The sequence below is a fragment of the Bicyclus anynana genome, chromosome 18 (assembly GCF_947172395.1).
Source record: "Bicyclus anynana chromosome 18, ilBicAnyn1.1, whole genome shotgun sequence".
In the NCBI taxonomy this organism is placed as follows: domain Eukaryota; kingdom Metazoa; phylum Arthropoda; class Insecta; order Lepidoptera; family Nymphalidae; genus Bicyclus; species Bicyclus anynana.
In genome coordinates, this window is record NC_069100.1 from 8209459 (window position 1) to 8232393 (window position 22935).

The following is a 22935-nucleotide window of genomic DNA, read 5'->3' on the forward strand; positions in this document are numbered from 1 at the left end:
TATTTTCATATATCCATGTCGAAGTATGTATATTTACAATAAATAATATAAAAAACACACAAGTATATTTCTAATTTGGTGTTACTGGCCTTTCATTATAGTACCTGAGTACTATAACTCGTGCGCATTAAACTTGACACCTGGCTACCAAATACAACCGCACAATCACAGTACCAACATCATTCGAGCCAGGTGTCAAGTTAATCAGCACGAGCTGTATAATAGAAATACAATTATTCAAAATCCATTAAATCATAGCATAGTCGTAGAAAATTATTTACAAATTACTATTATTAAGCATAGGTGAGATTTGAGATGAAAATAAATTAAATTATTAATAGGTAGGTACCAAGTACCAAGATTCTTATAATTTATCGGATAAGGTTTTGTAACGCATAGCATTGAAAACGAAGTACGTAAGTGATCTATTACTCCTAATACGTCTATTGTAAGCATAGGATGCCGAACGTAATCGATTATCCATTTCTAAATCGATTCTAATTGGTATCTAAGTTAATATGTAGATTGTAGGTAGCTTTTAAATTGGTCCAGTTAATATGGTCCGTTGTTATACTGGTTGTTGTAAGCTTGGCTGTTTCTGTCGTAGCCCGCTCCTCGGCCGGTGTCCTCGTACGATATCCGCGGTTTGTATCCTTCTTCGTCCGCTTCGTATTGTACCGTCTGCAAACACAAACACATTGACCCTTGGCACTAAATATCACGTGTCACAAACGGGAAAGGAAATCATCGTGAGGAAACCTGCATACCAGAGAATTTTCTTAATTCTCTTTGTCATCTGAAGTCTGCCAATCCGCATTGGGCCAGCGTGGTGGACTATTGGCATAACCCCTCATTCTGAGAGGAAAGTCGAGCTCAGCAGTGAGCCGAATATGGGTTGATAACGACGCCTCGATATTTTTAGTATGTGCAAAGTGCACGTCTCAAATCTCAAATTAACATTTATTGATGACCCGCCCGAGGGATCCCCTAACCGCCAGTGCAGTAACCGTCTAAGGGCAGTTAATTAGCATCGTCATAAACTTACCTTGCCTTCCTTTGCGTACTTATTTTCTTTAACATACTTATTTTCTTTTATTAAACGCAAGCTTTTAGGAAAGTCTTATAGTGTTAATGAGTATATAAATGATAAAAAAGTTTGGTGTTAGACTGTGTGCTTAGTTTTAAATAAGTTTGTAAAATGGTGGTAAACAAAAAAAATAAACCTCGACTGAGTTTGTTGTGGGCTCATCTCGGACCAAGGCGCGTTTGGAAACCTCGTAACTTTAATTTTAAGTTTTCGACTATTATTACCACCATTAGATTAAATTAAATTATGACGTAATCTTCACCTATTAAAAGTAAAATTGAGTAAATGAATTTTGAATTTAAACAATCATAATCATCTTAATCATTAACAACCGATAGACGTACACTGCTGGACATGGACCATCTACTTTTCTTCCAAACACCACGGTCTCAAACCGCCAGCAACCATCGGCTTCCTGTAACCCGCTAGATGTCGTCTATCTAGTGGTCGACTGGTGGTCAACCACATTCCACTTTCCTAATGGTGTCGCTATTGCAGCACCTTGGGATCCCAACATCCTTCGGATCTTTAAAGAATGTATATGCCCGTCCATAGCCACGACATACTTAATTCTCGCGACTCGTTGAGCTATAGGTAACTTTGGCTCTTCTGCGGATCTCCTCATTTCTGATTTCATCACGCAGATACTCCTCATTAAGGTGTAGAATTCAGTTTAGATACCGACCTGTTTCCTTCCATCAGGTAACAGCACATAGTAAACTCCCTCGGCACGGTCTCCCTGTCGCGACTCGCGGTGTCCGAAGTCATTGCCCGAGTAATCGTCCTGCACCATGTACTCGAAGCTATAGTTTGCGGGTTCCTGCATTATAGTCAAGAGATGTAAATGAATTCCATACACATTATCAAGAACTGAATGCAGTTGTAAAGGAAGGCAAGGACCTTAGCACAAGCTATTCGAGCGATTCCATTACGTTTCGACATATCGTACAGTGAGGGCCATTAATTAAGCTTATTGCAAGATATTTTTGTAGTCACGTGATCTATCTATCAATCGGATATGTACGAGTAGGATACTAGCACTATACCGGTGATTGTTAATGTAAGCAAGCATTGGGCTTTATTTAGAGGGTAGAGGACAGAGGTGCTGCTGCCCGTGTCTAATTTGGTGACGCCCTTTTACTGACCCCGAAAAGCCTTAGAAAATACAGTGTAAGTTTTATGTCAATTTATTTTTACACCGCTTCACTTCACAAGCTGTTTCACAAAGAACCCTATATACGAGTATAAAAATACCTAGATAGAATAGAATAGTGGCAGTCACTTACCCCATTGCTGCCGTCATCGTACCCCCTGCCTGGTGGCAGATACTGCCTGCTTTGACTCAAGTCATTACCTCCGAATACGGCTTGATTGCCTCCTGAAATGATTATGTAAGTAATTAAAAATGGCGACATTTTTTAAAGAATATTTGCCATATCTTTTATATGATCAATATTCCCATTTCCCTCCAACTAGTCGGGAAAGACTGTGCTAGGAGTGGGTAGGGGTATGACAATAGACCAACGGGGCGGGGGTCGAACCACCACCCCTCTGTGATGAGTCCAACCGTTTTTACCGTTGAGATCTTGAAGCACTTTATTTGACGACTGACGACCTCTATGGCGTCGACAATGGTTTAGTTTTTAGTATCCTGAAAATCCTGGGTTCGTTCGGAATTTGGAATCAATTTAGATTTAATATAGTTTTCAAACTAGCTCAGGTTTGGTCTGGGTATTTCCTCGGGCGAAAACCATTATTACAGTAGGTAGGTATTTAAGATAAATTTTATACCTCTTCCTAGTCCAGGTAATCCATATTCTTGCGACGGTGCAGTGTAAGATCCACTAGCTGAACGTTGAGCTTGGCTTGGCAAGCCGTACTGAGATGACGGTGATTGGTACTGATTTGCTGGAGCTTGGTACAAGGAAGACGATGCTTGGTTGAAGGAAGAGCGTGCTTGATACTGGGAAGACGGCGCTTGATACAGAGATGAGGGCGATTGATATTTGGATGAGGGTGCTTGGTATTGGGAAGACGGTGCTTGGTATTGGGAAGTTGGTGATGATCGGGGAGGTATGTATTGGTTAGAGAGAGATTGAGATCTTGATGGGGTGCCGTACGTTGACGAAGGGCGAGTTCTGTAAAACAAACCATTAAAAAATTAATACCTATTTGATCGAGATATTAAATACAGCTCGTGCGTATTGACACCTGGCCCGAATCATGTTTGTATTCTGTTTGTTTAGTTGTGTTTGAAAGCCCGGTATCAAGTTAATGCGCACGAGTTATACGTAAGATACCTACCTATACCTATCACTAGATCTTAAAAATATCAGTCCATCCCTTTACAATTTGAATAGCTTGCAAACACCTACATATTTATTGCGAAGCGAAGAAAATCTAATTTTAAGAAATTTCTTTTGCAGTTTCTAGTGAAATAAGTCTAGATTTATCAAATTATACAAGTAGATAAAAGTAATGAAAGTAGGTAAAAGTAAGACATCATCATCAACAACAACCCATATTTGGTTCACTATTGAGCACGAGTCTCATCTCACGAATGAGAGGGGATGGGCTTATAGTCTACCACGTGGCTCAATGCTGATTAGCAGACTTCACACACGTAGACAATTAAGGAAATTCTTAGGATAAAAGACACGTGATAGGTACCTATTTATTTTTTGAAAATGCAATAATAATAATTGATTGATTGATAAGTTGTGGCTTCTAATAATAAGGAAATTTTGATGTAAATAATTCAATAGCTTTTAATAATTACCTGAACCCAGCACCAGTTTGCCTCTGACCAAAAGCCGGAGCGCCGTATGCTTGCGATGGGGATGAACTAAAAGATTGTGGTGGAAGGTATCTGGAAACGAAATTATAAACCATTAAATCTAAAAAAGTATTGACCTGTAAATTCAAAAACCAGATAATAAAGTCCAATAATAAAAGAGGTTTCCACTTAAAATTTAAGTAACCTATCAACGGAACAGAACAGTTGAGTACCAAATACCTACCTTATAAATAATAATAATAATCATCATCATATCAGCCGATGGACGTAGGTACACTGCAGAACTTTTGTAGGGACTTCCAAACATTACGATCCTGAGCCGCTGCATCGAGCGAATGCCTGTGACTCGCTTGATGTCGTCAGTCCATCTGGTGAGGGGTCGACCAACACTGTGCTTTCTAGTTCTAGAGCCTTGAGACCCCAACGTCCATCGGCTTTCCGAATATGCTCCACCCACTGCCACTTCAGCTTTGCGACTCGTTGAGCTATGTCGGTGACTTTGGTTCATCTGCGGATCTCCTCATTTCTAATTCGATCACGCAGAGATTATAAATAATAGTAGGTAATTATTAATTAACCTGTTATCCACTGGAGGTTCTGCTATTGTCGAAGCCACGAGAACGCAGCACACCAAAATAAACTGAAAAATATCATAGAATTGTCAAAGTTTGTGAGTAGTAACATTTCTTTAATCTAATAACTATTTTAAATCAATATTTTTAATAGTTTTTTAATTTTTATTCTCTAAATTGACATTTTCATTGAAGCCTCATATCAAAGATAGTCCGGACATTACACCGAGATATAACTGCTACCGACGACTGCAGTCGACTGCAGTCTTCGACGTCTCGGCGGCAGCCAACGGCAGTCGACTGCAGTCGTCGGTAGCAGTAGCTGCTCGTGTAAATGAACCCTTAGACTATTGTCGCACCCACTCCTGACTCAGACTTACGAGTAATTGGAGGGGACTGAGAATATTTTTCGGCGAATAAGTACGAACTAATTAGTATACTGACACATTAATTAAAACAAATATAGTCCTCCGAGAATGTCTATCGCCAGAGCGATGTTCCTACATATCTTGTTCAAGAAGACTGAATGTTTTTCACTCCATGCCATGCATTCGTACCAAAGCGAATTAAGAACGAGGCTTTCGTGATCTTTCAGTTCTGGAGAGCTATTCTGGAACGGTGTTTTGTATAATTCGCAAGTGCGAGTTTCGAATACACCTCTATCTTACTCTTTCTATAGTATCGTGTTAAACAGAGAGAGATATAGAGATGAATTCGAAACTTGGACTTGTGAGTTTTACAAAAAATCGTTACAAAATAGCCGTCCTGTTATTGATTCTCGTAGACTTTATCAATTACATATTATATGAGATCTTAGTAAATTAATTTATCAATTAACTTGAGTATTAATCCATGTAATTATAATAATTATCTATTTACCTTCATTTTGTTTAATTTGATTTTATCTCCAAATTTCCAATAGATTTGTATAGTTGTGTTCAAACTAAACCACAGTGTTACACAATAACCAAATCGAATCAGTTGTATGTTTGTATCGATTGGAGGATGAGTGTGGAGTGATGGTGAATCTCCAAACGAGGTCTATATATACTGACACAGCATCCTGAGCACGTGAGATTCCATTACTAGAGATGAGAGATGGGCCTAACGAATGTGAGCCGATCGTCGGTATGCTCTACCATTTGCCGAATATTCTTCCGATTGAGGCGAGAAGTGTTTCTAAATCCTACTCGAAAATCAGATTCATATTTAGTACACAAATTATTTTTGTTGTGCGTTTTATGTAGGTCTTTATACAAAAAAAAAAGAATACTATTAACAGTTTTTATACTAAATCCCGGATACGTTAGCGAAAGGTACCTATCCAGCTCAGGTAACTGTCGAGGTCCTTTTACTCTAACACTTATTCACTCTTACTTGGAAGATTATTAATAAATATCAGAATAATTCTGCATCTCCAGGATCAAATTTTGAAAGTTTATTACTAATTTGAATTACGATCATTGTATTTTGTCTCTGTGATCCCCTCAGGTGAGACTAAGTTCTGTCGAACTCTAATATCTATGTCTCTACTATATTCTCTCTGTCTATTTCTGTATTACCTGCTTAGACCGGCCACCGTGGCGCAGTGGTATGCGCGGTGGATTTACAAGACTCCTAACAAGTTAGCCCGCTTCCATCTTAGATTGCATCATCACTTACCATCAGGTGAGATTGTAGTCAAGGGCTAACTTGTAAAGAATAAAAAAAAACGTTAGACCTGATTAACTTGTAAATTAAGCTAGTCGTTGACAGAATAAAAACAAATGTGCGTGTAGTAGAGCATACTTGCCTGCGGTGGCGTATCGATCACCTAAGGCGGTGAAGTGAGGCGTGCTCTAGTTAAAGCCTTCAAATTTAAATTACAGTACAAATCGAGCCTTATCAGCGCTTACTGTGTAGGTAATATTTAACTTTTAACTTAAAAAAGTCGAGTTTATTTTAGTAATATCATCATCAGCCTATTTTTAAAGGCTCTTTTTGACGACCTCCGTGGCGCGGTGGATTTATAAGACGGAGGTCCTGGGTTCGGTCCCCGGCTGGGCCGATTGAAGTTTTCTTAAAGGTCTGGCTGGTGGGAGGCTTCGACCGTGGCTAATTACCACCCTACCGGCAAAGACGTACCATTTAGCGTTCCGGTACGATGTCGTGTAGAAAACGAAACGGGTGTGAAGGTAGCTCGCTAACATCTTCGACTGCATCATCACTTACCATTGTATTGTCAAGGGCTAAACTTGTAAATAAAAAAAAAATTTATAGAAGAAGAGATTTGTGTGGTTAGACCCACCATGCTGCTTCATTGCGAGATGACGGGTTTGGGATTTATATGACGATGCACTAGGGGTCTACCGGTCGACTAATTTCCCAAGTCCAGGCTAATCATAATTTGACGAAAGAAAAACTTCATAGGCTCGAATAAGACTCGAACTGAGCACATCATGATCTAGAGCCGCAAGCTAACCACTAGACCAACAAGGTAGTTATAATAATAATTACAAAAATAATTATAAGTATAATATTATACGGTACTCGTAATTCATTTGCAGGGCAGGTATAAAATGTAAAGTCGGCATGAATTTTTGCGACTTCTTAAAAAGTCACTGTCAGTCAGTCAAATATTTCCCATAAATCACTACGTCCATAATTATCGTTGTCAACCCATATTCGGCTCACTGCTGAGCTCGAGTCTCTTCTCAGAATGATAGAGGCTAGGCCAATACACCACGCTGGTCCAATGCGGATTGGTAGACTTCACACACGCAGATAATTAAGAAAATTCTCTGGTATGCAGGTTTCCTCACGCATATTTTTCTACATTTCTCCAGGCATTATTGTAGCAGGTACTTAATTCTTTATATTAATACATGTATTAATATAAAAAAAAAAATTTATTAAAAAGTTCTGCAGGATAGGTAAGGTGATAATTCTGGCATCATTCTAATAACAAGTTAAATTTTTTCTTATATTAAAAAAGTATTAATTATAATTTGTTTATAGTTTGATCGTAATCGAATCATCAAACATCGAGATATTTTGAAAACGTGTTATTAAATCATCCCAAACAATAACATGTAATTACTTTAAGGTCAATTATTTATTGAAGATGAAAATCGTTATTGGGATGTGCGGTATACAATTATTTAAATATCGATAAATCTTTCTATCGATAAAACTAAGTTTCTAAAAATTTTGTGAGCCTGAGTCAAGAACGTAGGCGTCATCATTCCATATTCGGCTCACTGTTGAGCACGAGTCTCTTAGAATGAGAAAGGTTAGACTTTATTCCACTACGCTGGCCTAATGTAGATTATCACTATCAGACTTCATACACGTAGATCAAATTCTCAGGTGTGCCGATTTTCTCCCGATGTTTTTAATTCACCGTTTGAGACAAGTGATTTTTAAGTTCTTAAAATTTACATAACTGAAAAGTTGGAGATGCATGCCTCGGTCCGGATTCGAACCTACGCCCGTATCGAAGGCGAAGCCCAAATCCACTGGGCTATCACTAACAATTTACTTAAATGGTATAAAAAGTGAGTCCTATATGTGAAAAAAATATATGCTACCAGTATATATTTTATACCAGTATAGATCAACAAGGTGCTAGGTATGATTTTCTTATCGAAACACTATAATGAAAAATTACCTACATGACTTTTCATAATTTTATTAGTGTTCTTAGTGTCGATGAAAATTTTCTTTTGATAATGGTTTGATAATTTATGCATGGATCCGCACGGTGATATGATAAGTTTTTGACTTTGACTTTACTTGCAATTTCTTTAAGTATGTAAGTTGAATATGAGTAAATAACTGATTAAGCGAGTATCACACAGTGGTAATTAGTTAAAAAACAATAATAATTTTATAATTTCAAAATAAAAATAATATTTTTATGAGTTTACCTACTACCTATTTTACAAAGCTCTTAAATAGTATATCGGTACATAGGTAAGAAATCTACCTTTACCTGTGTACCGAAAATAAGATATCGATATCAAGTAGTACGTAGTAGCATCACTAAACATGTAGTAACCATTATTATGACAAGCAGCGATATAACGAACTCGCGATTAGATGCGATCGATTCAGAGCAAGGTCGCTCCGACAGCCGATCGGCGGATGAGAGCTTTTTAGATCATTTCATTACTTTAATTGATGAGTGCTTCAATTAGTTTGTTATGCTTATACATTATGCTCGTTAAGTTATGTAGAGTTGAGTGGCGAAGCGTAAGTGGCAATGGGAGATGGACATTGAGTTTGCAAGGCGACGGAATGACCACCACGCACCGGAAAGCGCAGTGTTGGTAGAGCCTTCACTAGGTGGACCGACGACTTTAAATGAGTCGCAGAGAGAAGCTGGATGCAGACGGCTCTGGATCGTAGTGATTGGATCTTCTTAAAAAGTCCTTTATTCTGTAGTGGACGTCCATAGAGTGATATGGCGATGAATCAATCAATCAATCAATCAATTTTATTTCGCCAGAATATGGTACATTTACATAGGTCTTATATTATATTTTAACACATATCCTGCCATAGTTGGCGTGCAAAAGTTAACAGATCTTACAAATTAATTTACAAATTACAAATTTACAAACAATAAAAATAAAACAAAGTTCGAATTAATTAATGTTAATATAAATGTCAATATAAATGTCACTTTTATGGTCAATGTCCCTATTTAAGTTTTTCATTCATGTAATCATTGACGCTATAGTACAACTTTTTCATTAATAAATCAAATAATGTCTTCCTAAATTTATTTACAGCTAATTTTTTTATGTATTCAGGTAGGTGATTGAATAAAGTTACCGCCATGCAGTATACATTTTTGCTGGTAACTTTGTGCCTCTGCATAGGTATACATAGCTTGTATTTGAACCTGTTGTTCAAATTTTTTATTGATCTATAGCTTATAAATTGTTGTGTACCCCATGGATGTGAGCTTTCCAGTTACAGAATTTGTCAATATTAATACCTAGAAATTTTGTTGATTCTATATTATTAATAACAATGTCATTATTTTTGATATTAAGGTCAGTAGCAGTATTATTATATGTTTGAAAATGTATGTAATTAGTTTTATTTAAGTTGAAGATAATGATGAAGCTCTATACAACAATAAGTCTGTGATAGCCAGCTTCGTAATCGTATAAAAGTCAAGAAGTCAGCCTATACAGGGTGCTCATTTATGTAAATTTTTGATTCTGGTAGCTAACTGAGTTACCAGGAAAAAAAAATCTGAGCGTTGGAACGAGATGTACCACGCAATTTGTTGGACATTGTGGCTGTTAAGTTGTATAACTATTAATTAAGCAACAGTAAAAAAACAGCTGGTTAGTAACCACTTTTAATAACCTCGTTATTGATACAAGTTGGGAGGAGGGTAGTTTATCATAAAGATTTTTGGCAGAAAGATATTTAAAATCTAGTGATTCAGCACAAAAAGCTGAAACCGATAAGTGGCTCAAGTATGCCTCTCTGACTGAGAGTTACATATTTGTAGCTTTGGCCGTAGAGACCCTTGGGCCATGGAGTCGCAGTGCCAAAAAAATTCACCGAATCATTTCACCGCGGCTAGTTGCCTCGACTGGTGACAGAAGGGCTGGCTCATTTTTTCCGCAAGGATCAGCCTGGCTGTCCAACGCGGAAATACAGCCAGTATTCTTGCCACCCACATGGGCATGATTTGTATACTTATTAGGATAAGTTAGCTTAAGTACCTTAATGTATTATTTCTCTATAAATAATAATAATATAATATAATAAATAGTGGTTCAGTATGGCCTTATCGATTTTGAGATGCCTTACTATAGGTACGATCCAGCGTCAGTTCTTCAAAATAGCAATGCATTGCTCTACTGGGACCGAACGATTATCACTGACAGGTATATTGTAGCCAATAGACCTGATATAGTGCTAGTTGATCGGTCAGTGCGTCGTGCAATAATTGTTGATATTACTGTTCCACATGAAGATAATCTGGTTAAAGCCGAAAAGGAAAAAGTATCAAAATACTTGGACCTTGCTCACGAGATACCGCCATGTGGAATGTTGAGTCAACTATTATTGTTCCGATAGTTGTTTCAGTCAATGATCTTATAGCGAAAAGCTTCGACACCTTAAGAAGCTTTCGCTTAACTGTTGGATCAAGAGTCGGATACAGAAAGCAGTGATTCTTGAGACGGCGCGTATTGTGAGGAGGTTCCTCACTCTGGAGCCCTGACCACCGGTTGCTTGGGCACTCAAATATCCCGCAGCGGGAGGGTTGATTTCTTTATATAAATTTTTAATAGTGTTTTGTATTTTATATTTAAATTGACATTGTTAAAAATTAAAAAAAAAGAACTAATAATTGAACGAGAGACATAAATAGTGGTTCCAAATTCAAAGCATATTTTCATGGATTACATAGGATCGTAGGCCATAGAAATAAATCGTGTCAATCCACAGTTCTCGTTTTGGCAGTCAAAAGATGAGGCCAAGTTGGACAGGTTCACATCGAGTTGTTTGGTATTGAATGGATATCACGTCTTTGTGAATTTCATTCAATTCAATTCAATTCAAAATATTGTTTAATCAAATAGTCCTAAAACGGATAACTTTGATACATAAATAATTATGTTTACGTTGCTTCGAGGTGACGATAGATACTAGATACCTAGCTATTTTGTAGGTTTCAAAAAATATCAACAGTGAATGGAAATTATTTTTGGTTATTTTGACTTATTATAAAACAAACGAACGCCCGCAACTTTGTTAACGTGAAATTCAGTTTCTCATAAATTCCGCGGGAACTATCGGGATAAACAGTAGCGTATATGTTGCTCAATAACCTCCTCTATCTATTAGTGAAAGCACTGTTTAAATCGGTTCAGCCGTTCCAGACAGACAGACATACAAAAATTTCAAAAAAAGAACTTGATTGTGTTTTAGTATCATGTAAATAACTATAATTACTTGAGTTATCTTGAAATTACTAACAGACACTTTTTTATTTATATCCTATGGATGATGATTTTTCGTATTTTTTTTCTGTAACGTACAGGAGTCAAAATAGTCGGCCATCTTTCAATACACTATTTCACACCGAAACTGTTTGGCTGGAGAAATAATCATAGCGGTAGTCAGGGTTGCCAACCCTCCGATCGGTTTGGGTGTTACAAGGACTTGTTGGGGTCAGGTCGCTATCTTCCGACTCAGCTAACATTGTGACGGCGGCGACGTATTGTTAGGCCGTATATCATAAATGTTAAAAGCGAGAGCAAGTTTAACTTGAAGAAGAAGAGATTATTCTACACCTGTATTTAGTTTCGTACTATCTGTTAAGTTTATACTCTTACATCTGTACTTTTAATAAAACTCTCTCAATGATACATATTCTGTTTTTTTTTAATTTTGACCAAGCATGACCAGCTGGCCTTTTCATTATTTTGATCTTCAACTTATTAAAATAAACATCAAATCATTTGACAATATATCATCTACCTACTGACTATCCACAAGTAGGTACCGGATGACATTTGTTACATAGAATGCTGGCTGGAATGCGCTGGTAAAGTTGGCAACCCTGGAGGTAGTACTTCCTCGATCGGTCTCTGTCATAAAGAGCGCTACGCTATAATATGTATATGTACTATACGCGTCTGTCGGTGGTCGGTTGCTCAATGGAGTCGTGATGTGTCTCGGTACGCTGCAAATAACGATTAATTATTTTATGTCCGCTTCAAGGCATGAGATACTAGCGATTTTAAGCGAATGTAAATGAGAAATCGCTTGTACATAATATATTCTTACAAATACAAAAAAAAAATATTCAGAATGGTCGACATTTTTTAAAAAAATATTTATTTTTGTAATTTTTATACACAAGTCTTGGTAAAAGTCAGTCAGGACTTTCGCATTATTAGAATTAGAAATTTTATAATACACTTTACGAGGAGCTTATTGTGTCTTTTAGAAAACAAGTAGGTAGAAAACCCTACTACGCCATTAAATAAATGAATAATGGAATTAAGAAAATATGGAATTAATAATAAGGAAAATATATGTATATCACCTTTGCAAATAAAACCTCGTTTTAAGTTAGTGTCTTGAAAAAAGTGATTAAAACTGTAAAAAATAACCAATAGTACATTAGCTAATTCAATTCGGAATAATAGACAAATGTATCGTAACATTTTTTTTAATGTATACTTAAACATTTTTTTTATAAAAAAATTCAAATCATAATTTTTACCATAAAAAAGTGTGTGTCAGTGTCACAAATGGAGTTTACTTTTTCAGATCGACTGTCTAAATAGGTTGCCCCGCAGCATGTATGTCTCCATATGTACATCTCAATAATCGCGCCTGAAAAGTAAAAGGTGCGCAGAATAGGTTGTTGAAAACGTAAGGCTGTCATTCGTTCATCGAATTTTACTGCCCATATTTTATTTATACCTGGGGCTATTATGAAAAATCGATTCTTAGGGAGTAAACTCCTTAAAAAATTACGAACACAGGTTATGGTTTTCCGCTTAACATCCATAGACCTATTATACCTGTTTACCCAACGATTACTACAGTAAAAAGAGAAAAATATAATTAAAGATATCCCATAAGGAACCACAAAAGTATTTCCGCTTCCGCTTATGCCTTCCACCCGGCTGTAAACACCTACACAACGCAATTTTCCAAATGCACGAATTATCTATCGCGCCGATGCTCAGCGCTCCACAAATCCACATCTAATGATAGCTATCGAGGCGTGCGCCGATTTGCATTTTCAATAACATATCTACTCTCTGCGCTTACAAAATGATACATCACGCGCGTTGCGACACTGATAGCTTTGGGGGCACAACCCCATAAGTGGTGCTATACCTACCTAGTTATAGTCGAGTAATAGTTGGGGTCCCATGGGCCATGGTGCTGGACTGGCGACCCCGCACTAGAAAGTGCAGTGTTGGACTGACGATATCTATGATGATGATGATGATGATATGGAAAACGACGCAGCGCTTTGACGTCGCAACGTAACGCAACGCGCTAATGGAGTTAAGTCGCTCTAAGTTATTCTTTTTTTGGGATACCGATGGATGCTTTATATTTGCTTTATTACTTTCGGGGTCGAAAAATGCTGGATTGGCGACCCCACACTAGTAAGCGCAGTGTTGGTCGACCCACACCAGGTGGACTGACATCAAGCGAGTCGCAGGGATTCGCTGGATGCAGGTGGCTTAGAATCGTGATGTTTGGTCCCTACAAAAGGCCTATGTCCTGCAGTGGACGTCCATCGGCTGATATGATAATGATGATCACCCTTTTTTATTCTTTACAAGGTAGCCCTTGATTACAATCTCACCTGAGATCGAGAAGGGCTAACTTTTCAAAAAAGCTCCTTACTATAGCTTGGCAAATTCGTTCGTAACACTCCCGATGGGTCGCTCGGGCCGTTGCGTCGTCCATCGTAGGGCGTGTAGCGATGAATGAAAAACCGACGACTGACACTTCACTTCCCCACACGCACGATTTCACACTCGCGCAGTCTTTCCCCTCGTCGCCCGCATATCATGGGAGTGTCATCAACGATCTTGTCAGACCTAATACTAGATAATGCTGCTTTAGAGACCCTAAAGTTTACCTAACGGTGTGTTTCGGCTGGGGACCATGATTTCTCTTATGCTGAGGAAAATATAAAACAATTACATTTTCTACTTGTCGATCGAGGGTCTGGTCTCTCGAAACCTGCTATCTTCAAAATTTAACACCATCCAAACTCCATAATTACCTCTAAGTACTTACTCAAGGTATACCAGATAAGCCATGATAGCCCAGTGGCTATGACCTCTGCCTCCGATTCCGGAGGGTGTGGGTCTGAATCCGGTCCGGGGCATGCACCTCCAACTTTTCGGTTGTGTGCATTTTAAGAAATTAAATATCACGTGTCTCAAACGGTGAAGGAAAAACATCGTGAGGAAACCTGCATTACCAGAGAATTTTCTTAGAATGTGTTCAGCTATCGCAGACTTTTGCGGGTCGTTGTTTTTTATCGCTCGTATATGTTCTGTTACACGGGTTGCTATGGGCCTCTTCGTTTGTCCAATATAAGAGCTACCACAGCTGCAGTCGATTTTATACACACCTGGACACTGGTATGGCAAACGATCCTTTGGAGAACGCATCATGTGGGCGATCTTTTGTAAAGGAGTAAACACAGTCTTGATGTTGTATTTTTTCCTTAGGAACGATCCAATTTTATCAGTTACCCCTTTAACAAAAGGTAAGTAGGCCATTCTTCTTTCGACTTCCAAAGGTCGTTCTCTCCGTTGATGTGAACTATTTTTTAATACAATATTTTTAAAACATTCATTATCATTCAATCATTATTTTTGCCGGTTCGTGAATTACCTAATACGATTCGCTTTTATTTTCTCGATGGCAGGTAAAGTTCTGTGGCCGCATTCGCACGCTAACGTCGACGAATGGTGTAGAATCACGAATACATCATAAAACGGAATTTGAAATGATTTGTCTTAATTATTCGAAATTTATGTCCAGTCATCAGTGATGGACGCTTATATAAGCAAGCCCTAAGGCACACTAAGGAAAAAGATTAGGTTTGTTATCGCCGTTTAGTGTTGGAAATAGTAGTCTGTGACGAATATGACGTCGCTCGATCTCGTGTTTACTTCAGTGTGCTCGTGGCGTTCGAGCCGTCCACATCTCTTGTTGTGTAATTCTTTATGGGTTACTTGGGATAGGCGGGGAGAGTGACTTGAGTGGAAAAGGGGAGTGTTTGATATCAGTCAAAGGTACCTTTAACCCTACACACATCGTTCACAAGTACGTGACTCCACTCAAGGTCATTCTCTGCCATTCTAGGGTCTTATTTTGGTTACAGTTTGATTAAGTTGTCCTGACAAGTGTTGTGAATAACCTTTGTTCGACATTAGTTTTCTTATATTTGTAATCACATTTGAGTCCTGTAATAGGTTTCATCACAAGATGAAGATACCTTCTTTTGGTATATAGGGGTTCCCTGGTGTAATACCACTGATTGCCTGAATTGGCTGTCTACTTTAGGTAGGCACTCAACATGTGATCTTCAAGACAATACCACTGATTGACTTGACAGAGAATAATTTTTTGGAACTGAAATTGTTTCTACTCTTCTTAATTTTTAACCGACTTCCAAAAAGGAGGAGGAGGTTCTACGTTCGGCTGTATGTATGTTTTTTTTTTTTTTTTTTTTTTTTTATGTATGTCCAGCGATAATTCCGTCATTTGTGGACCGATTTTGAAAATTCTTTTTTTGCTGTGAAGGGTTTGATTCCAGGGTGGTCCCATTTTTTTCATGTCAGGATCTGATGATGGCATCCTGAAGAAATCGAGGGGAACTTTTGAAAATCGTATAGACGGCTAGTGCGTTTGTTAGTGTTTCCATAAGGTATTTTAAACCACTACAATTTTATGAAGGTCTGGAGTTGGTCTGATGATGGAGCCGATACACAGACGATGGAACTCGTCAACGATTTACAGCAGGTACCTTTTGTTTGGGCTTAATTTATTTGTATTGATGAGAACTTTCCACCTAGATGGGTCGTGACTGTATTAAGGGTCTGATGATGAAGACGAAGGACAGTGAAGAGAACTCCTCGACGGTTCACAGTAACTACCTTGTGTTTGGACTTGATAAATTTGTATTGATGAGAACTTTCCACCTAAATGGGTTGTGACTGTATTAGGGGTCTGGTGAAGAAAACGAAGGATAGTTAAGGGAACTCCTCGACGGTTCACAGTAGCTACCTTGTGTTTTGACTTGATAATTTTGTATTGATGAGAACTTTCCACCTGGATAGGTTATGACTGTATTAGAGGTCTGGTGATGAAGATGAAGGAGAGTTAAGGGAACTCCTCGACGGTTCACAGTAGCTACCTTGTGTTTGGACTTGATAAATTTTATATTGATGAGAACTGTCCACCCATATGGATTGTGACTGCATAGGGGGTCTGGTGATGAAGACGGAGGACAGTCAGTTCACACTCAGTTGGTGTGCTAACACTAAAAATTAAAAAATAAATATTTTAATAAAAAAAATTCAACCGACTTCCAACTCAAAAATTAACCTAAACTAAAAAGCAAAAAATAACATCTTACCTATGTGCTACCTTCTGATCAGTTTGAAGGCGGTGCCAATCCAGTGTCATGTTTTAATTAAAGCTGTTTCTGAAAGAACCACAGAAATTGTGTAATCTAAACGGCTTGAATTAAAACATCACTGGTTTGGCACCGCCTTCAAACTGATCAGAAGGTAGCACATAGGTAAGATGTTATTTTTTGCTTTTTAGTTTAGGTTAATTTTTGAGTTGGAAGTCGGTTGAATTTTTTTTATTAAAATATTTTTTCAATATGAGTATATCTAGATATAATCAGCTGCGGACCCGTGTCGTGCACTGCATAGATGCGAAAATGCACTGCCTAATGAATTTGTAAGGACTCAATACAAACCTTGAATCACAGAATACATAGTTAGACAAGGAATTTTCCAATTTTTACCGAAAGTGTTACCCTAGTTAAATACCTTATGCACGTCACTGCTGCTGAATATATAAATCCCGCGGGATCCATGGATTTTTTAGGGATGAAAAGTAGCTTAGTTTTAATTCATCTCTTTACATCCAAGTTCAGTGGCTTAGCTGTGAATAGGTAACAGACAGACAGACTTACTTTCGACTTTCACATTTATAATATTAAAGTATGTATTAATGTACATTATTTATGTACATATTTATACTAAAGTTGAAGAGTTTTTTTGAACGCGCTAATCTCAGAAATCTACTGGTCTGATTTGAAAAATTCTTTCAGTGTTAAATAGCCCATTTATCGAGGAAGGCTATAGGCTATATTTTATCCCCGTATTCCTACGGGAACGGGAACCACGCGGGTGAAAACGCACGGTGTCTACTAGTAAATTATAAAAAGAATATTTATAATATAGTACTTACATAACACTAATCAATATTGATATTTTTTCCCAAGAGGGTTTTTACGAAATGACTACCTATTTATATATTTTTTTTAATTAAAGGTTTTTAAATAAAAAGCCAATATTTTTCATAGTATTTTATTTCGATATCTATTTGAATCACAGTCTACAGTAAGTATTCATTGGATCACATTAACCATTACAGTAATAGTTGTTCCTTATAATATTAATAACGTCTCTATCTATAATATTAATAATACATTATATTATTATTTATTAAAAAAACAATAAAGTAAAAAAATAGGCAGACTGGGGTACAGTTAGAGTGTCTTCACACAGGCGGTTGAAACGCGGCGTTTTTATTGCCAAAATATTATACTATATTAAATACTATTATTATTTTTATTAATATTAAGTTTGTGAAAGTAAAAAAAAAAACTATTCAAATAATTCAGTGAGTTTTACTTTTGAACATTTGTTTTATTTACATTATTGTGAAGTTAAATTGATAAATATAGCCATACACGTAAAACTAAAGTTATGAGGGTTCCACACGCGCTCTGGTCTGAGAAGAAGCCCACAACAAACTCAGCCAGGTGTAACATTTACTTAAAAATTGAAAACATTAAATAAATATTTTAGGCAAGTTAAATCATTCACCATTTAAATTGTTCTATGTTGTCAACATGCTCATAACTTTATTTACCATTTTCTATGTAAATAACAGTAGGTACACTCACATTTGTATAAATATTTGTTTTACAATATTTAGGTAAAAACCACTTTGTATGTTGGTTTTCTATATATTCCTAAGCCAGTAAATACAATAGAAACGAATTGTTGTTCACATAAGGAAAGTTTATAAATTAATACAACTATTTTACAAAGATTGGCGCGCGAGTTGTTACTGAAGTAACATTGCAAACATGCCAGGAACAAATAAAATAAAAATATTAAAAGCAATTTTGCAAAATTTTAAAATCCGGACCAGCCGACCTTTTTAATAAAAATACACTTAACCTTATGAAATGTAAAAAAATCGCAGCGTCTCGCGACGCGTGTGAAGCGCTCTTACAAACTAAACTATCAACAGGAATTTGGTTTACTCGAGGCTTTTTACTTTTTTGTCGGTGAACGCCTTGCGCCTGAAAAGAAAAAATCAAGTTTAATTAATCTATACTAATATTATAAAGCTGAAGAGTTTGTTTGTTTATTTGTTTGATTGAACGCGCTAATCTCAGGAGCTACTGGTCCGATTTGAAAAATTCTTTCAGTGTTAGATAGTCCATTTATAGAGGAAGGCTATAGGCTATATTTTATCCCCGTATTCCTAGGGGAACGGGAACCACGCGGGTAAAACCGCGCGGCGTCAGCTAGTCGATTAATAAACCCTTCGTGGATATCGTATAGTAGGTAGCTGACATTTGTTAGTTGTTTATTTTAATAGGTTGTTAATAAAGATCAATAAGCCAGCAGGCGTCCTTTCTTATAGGAGAGGGGATATAGAGTCAATAAGCTGCTACAATGCGCGTTGGTGGGGTTAGGGCCATCATTAATAACCCATAATCGGCTCACTGTTGAGCACTAGTCTCCTCTCAGAATGAGTGGTGTTAGGCCTTAGTCCACCACGCTGGCCCAATGCAGATTGGCAAACTTTGCACACATTGCAATTAAGAAAATCCTCAGGTAAGCAGGTTTCCTCACGATGTTTTTCATTCACCGTTTTGAGACACGTGATATTTAATTTCTTAAAATGCACATAACTGAAAAGTTGGACGTGCATGCCCCGGACCGGATTCGAACCTAAGCCCTCCGAAACAAACGCAGAGGTAATATCCACTGGACTATCAAGTCTCTCGACGGCACGGGGGTGTAACACAACCAACTCCCAACTTTGGTCTCATATTTTTTCTGTTTTTTTAGAAGAAAAAACAAGCTTTGTATTTCAAAACCCGACCCAAAGCTCGAACCCAGGAATCTATAACCTAGTGATTCTGATCCACAAAGATTAATCACTAGACCTACAAGGAGAAGATAAATAAATAGAGACGTAAAATGGAATCTTACTGTTTGGCCGGATAGACGAAGGTTCTTGTCTCCGTACTTCCGAACAGGTTGCTCGCTTGACAATAGTATTCTCCCATGTCGGACCAGCGCAGATCTGATATTAACAGCTCTCCTGAACGCAGCACCTGGGAAGAAAAAAACATATTGTTCACCGAGGGGCGAAAAAAATTTTTTTTGGACATAACGATAAATCGCAATTATTAAACTTACTACTCGAGTAAGTTAATTAAATAAAATAAATAAGCTATAGGATTTAACTAAGTATCGAAATTAACGAATTATCATTTAAATAATTATAATTCGTTAATTTTGTAGATTTAAGTTAGTTTTTTCTTATAAATACTTATTGTATTATGTACCTAATAATAACCAGTGCACAGTAAAACCAATTGTGGTTTGTGTTGCACTATGGTTAGGCTTAATTGAAATGTGTTTTTTGTTGAATAATAAATAAAATAAGTGACTATCTATTTGTCTATTGGCGATAAATTTGGAAAGTACTGAACAGATTTTCATGCGGTTTGCCAACAACCATGAGGAAGGTTTCGGTTTATAATTTGATAGGATTTTGTGTAAATTGAATGAAATATGAGTTATTGTTGAAAATGTCGGAAAATGACAACTGGGAACTATCATCGAAAATGCTGCTTATGTTTATTCTTATGCTATATACCCCTTTAAGATATTACAAATTAATGCATGATGGTATATTTAGAAGGTTCTATGGAGTGGTTGTACTAGTTGTTGTAGTGGTGAATGAATTTTTCAAATCGGTCCATTAGTTTTTGAGTTTATTCTATACACACAAAAATACAATCTTTTCTCTTTACAATATAAATAAATAATCCTTTTTTTAAATTCTAATACAAGTTAGCCCTTGACTACGATCTCAACTGATGGTAAGTGATGATACAATCTAAGATGGAAACGGGTTAACTTGTTAGGGAGAGGATGAAAATCCACACCCCATTCGGTTTCTAAAAGACATCGTAATTCTAGCAGCCAGACGTGTACCAATTAAGAAAACCTCAATCTGCCTAGGGATCGAACCCAAGACCTCCGTCTTGTAAATCCACCACGCCACTGCGTTACGAGGGCCGTAAAATCCTTTATCTTACCTTCATCCTTGGGTCATCGCTTGCGTCCTGTCCATTGCTGGTTTTCCAAGTGACGATAGGTCGAGGGTGTCCGCGCACGCGGCAAGGTAACACCACATTGTTGCCCATAACGTCCACCAGTACTTTATAGGAGACCAGGATGCGAGGCGCTAGAGGCACCAGCTTGGAGCGTTCTGATGTATCCGTGCTGCCATCTGTTGACAAGTAGCGAGAGCGAATTAAAAAAAATATAGCGGCACGATCAAATAATTATTATCGTTTAAATTATTATCATTATAGTCCACAAGTTTAGGCTTTTTACACAACCATATCACTACTCAAAAAGGTTCTTTTAGGCGACACTTTTCGTTTCGATTTACATATATTTTATTTTTAATTTGTCCTTGTACTGCACAGCATTTATGACGTGGTCATATCACAGTAAAAATATATGTTGTGGTCTAACTTAATATGATGTGTTTACAATTTATGTATCTCTGTAGGTAGATACCTACTACCTTTTTTTTTTGGCCTACTTTTTTTTTGTTTTGGCTGGTATCAACCGTACGTACCGCCACGCGATTTAGCTTTCCGGTACGATGTCGTGTAGAAACCGAAAGGGGTGTCGATTTTCATCCTCCTCCTAACAAATTAGCCCACTTCCATCTTAGACTGCATTATCACTTACCATCAGGTCAGATTATAGTCAAGGGCTAACTTGTAAATAATAAAAAAAAAAAAAATACTAAATATCATCCAGATTTGTTGAGCCGTTTTAGAGTTTTATACTTAATGACGCATTAATGTTAAATGGAAAAAATACTTTATGATATAACAGTTCGTGAATTTCAAAAATATTATCTTGCGTAATAATATGCTTTGATGTCTAACGACAAAAAAAAGTTAAATGTCACGCGTCTCAAACGGTGAGGGAAAAACATCGTGAGGAAACCTGCATACCAGACAATTTTCTTAATTCTCTGCGTGTGTGGAGTCTGCCAATCAGCATTGGGCCAGCGTGATGGACAATTGGCCTAACCCCTCTCATTCTGAGAGGAGACTCGAGCTCAGCAGTGAGCCGAATATGGGTTTATAATGATGATGATGATGAATGATCTAACGACTTTTTTTCCGAATTTAATATTATAAAAGCTGTAAGTTCGTTTGTATATAGGTATAATTGGTTGAACACGTATATGCCAGGAACTGATTAAAATTGATTATTTTCTTATTTTTAATAATCAATTATATACATATTACCTTTAAAGACTATATAAAATCATGCTCCGAACAATAAAAACGGAGTATAGGTAAGTAAAAAAATATGGCCAAAATATAATCCTACGTAATTTTAATAGCAAATGTGCACAGGATAACATAAACAAGTTTCCCCGTAAAAGGCGCATAAAACAACCAAGGTTATGGTAAGGAAGTGTGCATTATTTTACCAACTCTTACCCTAGTTTTGCGTTACATACAAACTTTTATATGTGACAAATGATTTTGTTTATTTGGTACGGTTTCACTTTGCCAATACTTTTCCCATCAAATAGTATAGTGGCCTTTTTTCTTACTATGCAGTGGATGTGGATATTTTGGAAGACACAGCTTTCATCCTATCCTACTAATATTATAAACGCGAAAGTTTGTATGGATGTTTGGATGTTTGTTACTCTTTAACGCCGCTACTACTGAAGCGATTTGGCTAACATTTGGATTTTTTACTCAGGATTAACACATAGGCTACTTTTTATCCCGAAAAAATCTATGGTTTCTCGAGATTTGCGAAAACTGATGATTTTAATGATATGAATGTTTGTTACTCTTTCACGCCTCAACTACGTAACCGAATTAGTTGAATTTTGGTATTGAGGTATATTATAGCATGGCAAAACACATAGGCTACTTTTTATCCCGGAAAAATCCATGGTTCCCGAGGGATTTGTGAAAAACTAAATTCCACGCGGACGAAGTCGCAGGCGACCGCTAGTCAATATATATAAATAAAATTGAAGTATCTGTCTGTGATTTATATATAACTGTGTCTTTGCAAGTGCTTATAAATATTTACAGGATATTAGATATTATCAAACATTTTAAAAATTTTTCGTCTTTCTGTTTGTCTTGGCTAATCTTCGAAATTGCTGAACGGATTTTAATGGGACTTTCACTGGAAGATATATCACATATATCACATACAGAGAATCCATGGTTCATCCAGAATCCGGATTAGAAAAACTAAATTTCACATAGTCGAAATCTCGGACGTCTGCTAGTCTCACTATAATTTTAATGTCGTTTTCATGAAAATCCTCACATAAAATCCTCACATAAAATC

General features: G+C 37.0%; 2 protein-coding genes across 3 annotated transcripts in view; both read right to left on the minus strand.

Moving 5' to 3' along the window:
- Positions 1 to 14: 14 nt before the first annotated feature.
- LOC112048278 (pro-resilin-like) lies at positions 15 to 11672 on the minus strand. Its single transcript, XM_052886978.1, has 7 exons — positions 11553 to 11672; positions 4463 to 4524; positions 3867 to 3956; positions 2879 to 3225; positions 2374 to 2465; positions 1773 to 1907; positions 15 to 681 (listed from the first exon to the last, which is right to left on the minus strand). Exons 1-7 carry the CDS (start codon positions 11670 to 11672, stop codon positions 553 to 555), a joined length of 975 nt encoding a protein of 324 aa, XP_052742938.1. The 3' UTR covers positions 15 to 552.
- Positions 11673 to 17555: 5883 nt separating this feature from the next.
- The window catches only part of LOC112048271 (neural/ectodermal development factor IMP-L2), a 69607-nt gene continuing 64227 nt past the window's right edge, over positions 17556 to 22935 (minus strand). For both annotated transcript variants that reach the window (XM_024085749.2, XM_024085748.2), the window contains exons 5-7: positions 20619 to 20812; positions 19501 to 19625; positions 17556 to 18578 (exon numbers count right to left, since the gene is read on the minus strand). In XM_024085749.2, coding sequence (XP_023941517.1) covers positions 18536 to 18578; positions 19501 to 19625; positions 20619 to 20812 — 362 coding nt within the window. In that variant the 3' untranslated portion in view covers positions 17556 to 18535. The remainder of the gene's footprint in view (positions 18579 to 19500; positions 19626 to 20618; positions 20813 to 22935) is intronic.